The sequence below is a fragment of the Rhinoraja longicauda genome, unplaced genomic scaffold, assembly GCF_053455715.1.
Source record: "Rhinoraja longicauda isolate Sanriku21f unplaced genomic scaffold, sRhiLon1.1 Scf000668, whole genome shotgun sequence".
Taxonomy (NCBI): Eukaryota; Metazoa; Chordata; class Chondrichthyes; order Rajiformes; family Arhynchobatidae; genus Rhinoraja; species Rhinoraja longicauda.
This window is the reverse complement of record NW_027601884.1, coordinates 53,219-62,521: the sequence shown is the minus strand read 5'-3', so window position 1 is coordinate 62,521 and position 9,303 is coordinate 53,219. Positions and strand designations below refer to the sequence as shown.

General features: G+C 48.7%; 1 protein-coding gene across 1 annotated transcript; it reads left to right on the top strand.

Annotated features, from left to right (window-relative positions):
- Positions 1-1,177: 1,177 nt before the first annotated feature.
- Positions 1,178-6,845, top strand: LOC144591195 (zinc-binding protein A33-like). Its single transcript, XM_078395484.1, has 6 exons — positions 1,178-1,870; positions 1,960-2,055; positions 2,629-2,862; positions 3,556-3,578; positions 3,677-3,792; positions 5,729-6,845. Exons 1-6 carry the CDS (start codon positions 1,427-1,429, stop codon positions 6,256-6,258), a joined length of 1,443 nt encoding a protein of 480 aa, XP_078251610.1. The 5' UTR covers positions 1,178-1,426; the 3' UTR covers positions 6,259-6,845.
- The last annotated feature ends 2,458 nt before the right edge of the window (positions 6,846-9,303 follow it).

The following is a 9,303-nucleotide window of genomic DNA, read 5'->3' as shown; positions in this document are numbered from 1 at the left end:
TGTGCTCGCTGGAGTTTAGAAGAATGCGGGGGGACCTCATCAAAACATGCTGAATAATGAAAGGCTTGGATATAGTGGAGATGATGTTTGCACCAGTGGGAGAGTCTAGGTCTAGAGGTCACAGCCTCAGAATTAAAGAATGTTCTTTTAGGAAGGAGATGTGAAGGAATTTTTTTTTGTCGTTGGTTATTGAGTCTGTGGAATTCTTTGCCACAGAAGGATGTGGAGGCCATCAATGGATATTTTTAAGGCAGAAATAGTTAGATTCTTGATTATTTCGGGTATCAGAGGTTATGGGGAGAAGGCAGGAGAATGGGGTGAGGAGGGAGAGATAGATCAGCCGTGATTGAATGGCGGAGTGGACAATGGGCCGAATGGTGGCGCAGCGGTAGAGTTGCTGCCTTACAGCGAATGGGCGGAATGTCCTAATTCTGCTCCTATCACACGCTGAGTTACTCAGGCACTTTGTGTCCTTTTGAACATAATATTCTCGAGTGCAGCCTCACCAGTGAGTTCGACAAAGTGAGTGCTGTGGTCTTTGCAGATGGGACACTGAAACATGTGATGCTCCCACTGTCAGTCCAGGCGTAGGTTGGGTGACCAAGTCAAGGGCTCCCAGGGGATTTTTTAATGAATGAACACGTTTAAACACGGCTGTTTTTCTATCCCTTTTCACAGAACAGAATGATTTAGAAATAAACACAACTGTTTTGTTGAATGGCACTGTGGATAACTTCCTGGAACTTCACTTCTGCAACTTATGTTCATCCCCATGACCAAAGCTTCAAAGAGTTGCCAATCTTTCAAGCCGGGATGAGGCTGGGGGGGCGGGGGGCCTTGTCACGTGCGGAGGGCGGGACAATGAGCGCCCTGAGTTACGTCACTCGGCTGTCATGTGTCGGGTGTATTCACAAAATGCCGGAGTAACTCAGCAGGTCTGGCTGCATCTCGGGAGAGAAGGAATGGGTGACGTTTCGGGTCGAGACCCTTCCTCAGACTGTGTCGGATGAATGGAGATCTAGTGTCACGTGTCGGCGCCTTGAATAGGATCTGGTGTCACGTCTCGGGCGGATTGCATGGGGATTTGTTGTCACGTGTCGGGGGGCGGGTGAATGGGATCTGGTGTCACGTGTCGGGGGCGAACGGGCAGAATAGCGGCGCCGCCTAGTGACGTAAAACTGGGCGCGCAGCCGTGATGGGAGTCCGTCGCCGGAATGGGGAGAGGGGGTGAATAACCATGGCGACCGGGGGCATTAAAATGCAGAATATATATCATCTATCAATTCACAGATTTTAGTTATTTTTCTATTTAAATGTTTCTGCAAGTTTCTGCTACTAAATCACGCCATGACCTGTTACGGTTTAAGGGTCGAGTGTGTCTATCTTGTTCCTCTCGTATCTTTGATCAGCAGCTCCACGAAAGGGAATGCGTTTTGAACCAGGAAGTGGCAGATTCAAAATGGCTTCGAAAGACCAGGTCGAGAGTTTAACCGAGGAGGTAGTTTGTCCCATCTGCCTGGATTTCTTCACCGATCCGGTGTCACTGGAGTGTGGGCACAACTTCTGCCGCTCCTGTATCACACAGAGTTGGGACAGGGAGGGGCGAAACTCCTGCCCGGAATGTAGAGAGGAGTTTACAGACCGCACCCTCAGGATGAGTCGGGCCTTGGCGAGACTGGCTGAGAAATTTCGAACACTGAGCCTGAATCGGACAGAGAAGGAAAGTAAACTTCACTGCGAGAAACATCAGGAAGAACTCAAGCTGTTTTGTGAAACTGACAAGAAGCTGATCTGCCTGGTTTGTGCAGCTGGGCGGGAACACAAGTCTCACAGCTTCATGCCGGTTAAAGAAGCTGTTGAAAACTTCAAGGTAAACGCAAACCGGTTTTGATCGCATCATTTTAGTTCCATTTTTACTGTTCAACAATTTAATTTTCTGATTCCCAAACACATTTCCAGGATCAGGTGAAATCTTCCATCAAATCTCTCACGAAAAAGAAATCAGGGATCCAGCAAATGGAGCAGCAACAGAAAGAAAAGATTTCTGGAGTTCTGGTGAGGCTTTTAAGTTTTGATTTCTTGATCTTGTGCAGGTTTGATCCCTGTGACGCGTGTAATAACAGGGCAGCACAGTGACACAAGTAGTGCTGCTGTCTCCTAGTTCTGGTGAGTGGGTTCGATCCTGACCTCGGACGCTGCCCGTGTGGTTCACGCCTTCTCCCTGTGACCGTGTTGAATTCCTTCCACGTCCCCAATACACACTGATTCAATGGTCAATCGGCGACTGTAAAATTATCCCGAGGAAAGTGGATGGTGGATGGATAAATAGGTATTAAAGGGCACATGAAAAGGAATACGCAGCAGAGACTTGTATTGGGGGGTAGAGGATTAATGGGTTATAAGATTTCCCTCTCGACATTTCTGATGCATTTAGACAAACTATTGAGGCATTTAGACAAATAATTGTAGACAAATAATTTAGACAAATTATTGTAGGCATTTAGACAAATAATTGAATTGCCAATTGCCAAAGCAAATAAAAAATGCACTGGACAAATGTCACGGTCAAGGTAGTGAGGAAACACAATCAGTGACATGAAATATTGATCTTCCCCTTTCATTTCACAGGAACAGTCACACAACCTTCAGTCCAAGATCACATCCCAGTTTGATGAACTGCACCAGATTCTCACTGGGAAAGAGCAGCGCGTACTGGCAGATATCCGGGAGGAAGAGAAGAAGATTCTAAATACAATGGAGAAAAAACTTGAAGAGATTGAAGAGAATTTAAATTCCATTGAGGAGGATCTCTTAAAGTTGCAGCAACAGATGGATCAAAAGGACAGTGTGGTGTTTCTGAAGGTGAGGGGTGACACTCCAGTTTGTCAAAGTGAAAGTGCACAGGCACAAAATGGTGGGGGATATTTCTGAAATAAATGCTGGATTTGCCAGTTATTCAGAACTGAGTAAATGCTCCGTCTGTTCCAGAGCTGTGCTGCTGTTGTTCCCAAACTAAATGGCCTCCCGCATAATCTGCGGGATCTCTGCACTTCCTGCGGTCTCCTTGGGATGAGTTACTGTGATCCTGTCACTGAGTTAGCGAATGTTGGAAATTTCCCCGAAAAGATGGAACATCTCCAGGAAATCAAAAGATCACGTGGAAAGTTTGTCCAATGTTCCTCTTTAGTGGGAAAGAATTACGCGGCGTTAAACCGATCTGTTGAAGGCTTGCTCTCGGATACACTTCTTCAAGCCCTGTGATTTACTCACCTTAACATGCCTTGAGGTCGCCAGCACTTAAGGGGACCTATCCTATCCTATCCTAATTATCCTTTTGCTCTTAAAGGAACCTATTATACCACTAGTTATTATTTTGCTATTAATACACTTGTAGGATCTCTTGGGCAATATCCAATATTTGTCTCTGTGACGATGACAATAAATGCTGGGCAGTGGAACATTTCTGGGGCTTGTTGTGATTTGTGTGAAACTCCTGCTGTCGGGATGTGGATGTCCCATCTCAGTCTGCTCAGATTTGTGTTTTATTTCTTGCAGGAGGAAACTGGGAGGAAGAGGAGGTAGGACATGCTCTTGACTGAAACACTGCATGTTTGTGTGTAACAGCTCAATGAAATTGTTGAGGCTCAGCTTATAACCAGCTGCTAAATTTTTGCAGGCTTAGTGATGAAGATAGAGCACTCACAATGACAGACGGTACCTTGTCGATTGAAAAATTCCATCGCCACTTTTTGATGAACACGCTGTGGAGAGAAACATCTGTCATTAAGCGAGGTAAAACCTGTCCAGTTTCCTCTCTTCTTGTTTATAATGCCTTTTAGTAACACAGATGCAAACATTGCCGAGAGAAATTGTATTCGCCTCTACACCTCCGATGGCAGCTATCTCTCTGCCACCCAGTGCCTGAAAACGTTGCCGTTCAAGAACATTTTAGACTTTCCCTTCACAACTTAAACCATCTTAGATCAGTCATGATCACATTGAATGGCGGAGTCGGCCTGAGGAGTGGAGCCTACTCCTCCAGCTATTTTCTTGTGATCTTTAGTTTTTTTCATACCTACAGCATGATAAACCTTACACAGAGTTGAATGCGGCATAGATTGACAATAATTGTCCTTGGGGCAATGATTTTGCCGTGCGGGGTGAGATTGGGTAGTCTAGGCCTGTGTACTCGAGCGTTTGGGTGTATTAGAGGAGATCTCAGTGAAACACAGAGTCCTTAAAGGGCTCAGTGGGCTGGATGCAGGGAGGATGGTTCCCCTGTCAGAGGGGTCTGGAGAGCGGGCACTCTCTCAGAATGTGGGCCGCACCGTGTAGGACAGAGATAAGGAGACATTCCTGAACTACAGCCAAAAAGGTACAACACGATAGTGCAACAATTTTAGACACACGTTACTCACCGTCATCCCTTTTGTGCTAATGGAAGAAGTTTAATTGAAATGGGTGTTATGTTTTTTAGTTATTCACGTATTAACATTTAAATCTATCTCCAAGGGAGGTTGGGGGGAGGGAGGGAGGGAAGGGGGAGGAGAGAGGATATGGGGGGTTGAGGGGGATGGGGTGGAGGGGAGGGAGGGGGAGGGGGGGAGGAGTGGGTGCTGCAGCAATACAGGAGAGGTTTGGGCCCAACGGGTCCACTTGATCTGGTAAAACCTAAATCTCAGATATACTTTAAAATTGTTTGCTCTCAATATCAACCTGCACTCTTGTGATTTGATTTCTCTGCATGCGAATAAGGTTTAGATAATTACTCTGCATCCTGCTGCAGACTTTGACAACATTCCCCTCTATCCACAATTTTTGCGCCCTCCACAAACTTACTAATCACACCTCCCACATTCACATCCAGGCCATGATCATATAACATAAACAGCAAAAGTTGCAGCTCTCTGCTGCACACCACCAGCCACAGACCTCCAAGCAGAAAAATCATCCTTCTACCGCTACCTTCTACCTCCAACCACCAAGCCAATTGTGGATCCATTTCACCAGCTGGCCTTGGATCCCACCTGCCCTCACTTTCTGGACCAGCCTTACATGCGGAACATTGTCAAGTCCCTCAGTGAAGTTCATATATTGGTTCACAATGAGATCAGTGTGTTAGATGTACACACCCATCAAATCCACCCGTGCATCTGCTCTCTTTCAACAACCCCACAACCACAAGTCTCCACACATTCTGTCCAACACCCGATCATTCAACCTCTGCTTCCTTCCATGGTCCAAGCCACCCCTCCCTCTCTCTCACCCTCCACTCAAAGAAACAGGGGCAGGTCATCTGGCCCCTCCCGTCTGCCCCCATTCATTATGATCATGACAACCCCACCCCACACCTTTACCTCCTCTTTAACAACCTCAAATTCCCGCTCACCTCAATATCCTCCTGCTCCGATCTGCCTCCATATCTGAATAACCCGCTTCATTCCCCCATCCCCACCGCAATCTCGCAATCCTCCTCACTCTCCGCACTCGTACTCCCCGTCCACCCTCCCCCACCTCACGAAATTCCCCTCTCCATCCCCGGATAAAAAATCCGGGGGAGATGTCTGTTGTCCACCCGATGTGGTCGGGGTGAAACCCCGGGCAGGGTTTCAGTTGTCCGCCCGCCTGTGCCTGAGGCCGAGCGACCTCTCCCCCGGTCCCGGGGCCGCGCTGCCCGAGTCTCCCCCCGACCCCCGGGGACTCTCTGATTCTCTGCTTCTCCCCCCAGTCTCCGTCACCCTGGATGTGGAAACAGCGGGTCCGGAGCTCGAGGTGTCTGAGGATCGGAAGAGGGTGAGACGGACTGGGACCCGGGGGAGTCTCCCTGACACCGGGAAGAGGTTTACAGGCAGTGCGTGTGTGCTGGGATCGGAGGGATTCACATCGGGGAGACATTACTGGGAGGTGGAGGTGGCGGGGAGTCAATGGTGGAGTCTGGGAGTCGCCGCAGAGTCTGTGGAGAGGAAGGGACCGGTCACCGTGACCCCGGAGACTGGAGTCTGGAGCATCTGGCGGGTGGGTGACGGGTTTGATGCACTCACCTCCCCTCCATCCCGTCTCCCCGCCCGTCCCATCCCCGGGAGGGTGGGAGTTTATCTCAGTTACGAGTCCGGGACAGTTTCATTTTACGACGCGGACACCAAGTCCCATCTCCACACCTTCACTGGGAATAAATTCACGGAGAAACTTTATCCTTTCTTCGGGCCTTGGGATGGAAACTGGCTGAGAATCTGCTCCGGTTCCGCTCCGGGTGTGTAAAAGGGTCGGGTCCCGGGACCGGCGTCAGGAGCGGGGCTCAGGGGCTGTGGGGCAGAAACCCGGTGGACAACAGGTCGGCGCTGAACGGCTCCCGTTTAATCCCCAAATTCCGCGTCGTAAAACCCCAGTGAGCGTGGAAATAAAACCAGGGGGAATGTAAATGTGGGAAGAGAGAAATAAACAGCAAGTGGAATCAGAGCTGTCGATCCGTTCATTTCAACACGTTAACTGCGTCCGTCAACGGAACAGAAATACTTTTTTGTAATTCTGTGTCTTGTTGCTTTTATTTTCGTATGGCTTTATGGTAATTCGCATATCACTGTACCTTAGTTGGTACACGTGACAAAAAAATATCTTTGAAACCTGTATCTCAAAAACTTACTAAAGCTTACTTGGAGAATTTAATGCTTTTAAACTACCTCTTGTTTCTGGTCTTTGTTTCTGATTATCTTTGTTTCTGATTATCGTGTAATGAAGATCTGTGATGAATGAATGAATGAATGAATGAATATAACTTTATAGTCATTCAAAACTATACTGACGAGTGCATGTTTGAACGAAATTCCAATGCAAATGGCTTCAATGTAACACCAAATAATAAAAATTGATTAAAGAAAAATAAATAAATAAGTGACTCGCTCATAAACTAATGGTGGCGGATCATTGTGGATTCAAGAGTCTGATGGCTCAGGGGGAAGAAGCTATTGCAGAACCTGGCTCTTCTGCTCCGTATGCTGCAGTACCTTTGACCAGAGGGCAGCAGGGTGAACAGTCCGTGATGGAGATGGGTGGGGTCTTTAATAATGTTGTTGGCCTTGGATAAGCAGCGTTTGTGTGCAATGTCCTGGATGGAAGGAAGTCAAGTCCCGATGATTTTCTCAGCCGTCCTCACCACTCTCTGCACGGACTTCCAGTCTGAGGCTTTGCAGTCCCCAGACCAGACAGAGATGCAGTTGGTCAGTATGCTCTCTATGGTGCCTCTGTGGAAAGTGGTGAGGATGGGATGGGGGAGGTGTGCTCTTTTCATCCGGCGCAGAAAGTGCAAACGCTGCTGGTCTCTCTTGACTAGAGCTGCAGTGTTTAGGGACCAGGTCAGTCTGTCTGTGATCTGCACCCCCAGGAACGTAGTGTTACTGACTACCTCCACCGCAGTGTCACTGATGTGGAATGGTGTGTGCCTGCAACGTTTTCTCCTGAAGTCAACGACGATCTCCTTTGTTTTTGTGACATTCAGGACCAGATTACTCATGTTGCACCAGTCCACCAGTTGTTTCACCTCCTCCCTGTAAGCCAGTTCATTGTCGTCCCGGATAAGGCCCAGCACTGTTGTGTCATCCGCGAACTTCATGGTGTTGTTTGTACTGAACCTGGCACAACAGTCGTGGGTCATCAGGGTAAACAGCAGTGGACTCAGGACCCAGCCCTGAGGGGACCCGGTGCTCAGAGAGATGATGTTGGAGATGTTGTTTCCAACCCGCACAGACTGGGGTCTGTCAGTGAGGAAGTCAAGTAGCCAGTTACACAAGGGGGTGCTAAGGCCCAGTGGACCCAATTTGTTAACCAAGTGCTGAGGGATGATCGTGTTGAATGCTGAACTGAAGCCCAAGAACAGCATTCGCACATTATATTATATTCGCACATATGTGTTCTTCTCCTCCAGATGTGCCAGGCTCAGGTGGAGTGCAGAGGATATGGAGTCCTCTGTGGAGCGGTTTGTCCGGTAAGCAAACTGGAACGGGTCAAGTGTGGAGGGGGGGGAAGTCTGGAGATGATATGGTCCTTGACCAGCCTCTCGAAGCACTTCATCATTATGGGAGTGAGTGCTACAGGGCGGTAATCGATGAGACGAGTGATTGTGGATTTTGTTTGGCACTGGTATGATGGTAGCAATCTTGAAGCACGATGGGACAATAGCGTGATTCAGCGAGGTGTTGAAGATGTGAGTGAGGACATGTGCCAGCTGATCAGCACATTCCCTGAGCACCCGGCCTGGTATGTTATCAGGGCCTGCACCCTTCCGTGCGCTGACTCTTCTTAGGGTCCTCCGGACATCTGCTGTGTCGAGACTGAGTGCCTTGTCATCATGGTGAGGAATAGCTTTCCTTGCAGGTGTGTTGTTGAGCGCCTCGAACCGTCCAAAATATTTATTGAGTTCATTGAGAAAGTTTGTGCTGCCTTCACAGGGCGGTGGAGCAGTCTTATAGCCTGTGATGATTTGGATTCCCTGCCACATGGGCCTGGTGTTCATGGGGTCATGAAAGAAACTCTGGATTTCCTGACCATGGGCACGCTTTGCTCGCCTGATGACTCGGTTCAGGCTGGCTCTTGCTGATCTGAGTGCCACCATGTCGCCGGATTTAAATGCCGCATTTCGTGCTCTCAGCATTGCACGTGCCTCGCTGGTCATCCAGGGCTTCTGGTTGGCCCGTATAGTGATGATCTCGGTGACACAGACATCCTCTATGCACTTGTCCATGTACGCAGACACACACGCAGCGTACTCCTCCAGGCTGGTGTGTTTGTCAGTCGCAGCCTTCTTGAACATGTCCCAGTCAGTGCACTCAAAGCAGTCCTGTAATGCTGACATAGCACCCTCTGGCCAGACCCTAACCTGCTTCACAGTGGGGTTTTCTCTGGTGAGCAGGGGCCTGTATGCAGGAATTAGCATCACTGAGAGATGGTCTGAGGAGCCAAGGTGGGGGCGGGGGACTGCCTTGAATGCCTTCTTGATGTTTGTATAGGCTAGGCCCAGTGTGTTCACTCCCCTGGTTGCAAAGTCCACATGCTGGTAGTAATGAGGGAGAACTGTCTTCATGTTGGCCTGGTTAAAGTCCCCAGCAACAATGAAAACACCGTCGGGATGTGTAGTTTGCAGGTCACTGATGGAGCGATAAAGGACATTCAGGGCCTCCTTAGTGTTTGCACTGGGGGGATGTACACGGCTGTGATGGTTATGATAGTAAATTCTCTGGGCAGATAGAAGGGTCTACATTTTATTGTCAAAAACTCAATGTCTGGAGAGCAATGACTTGAGACCACTGTGGC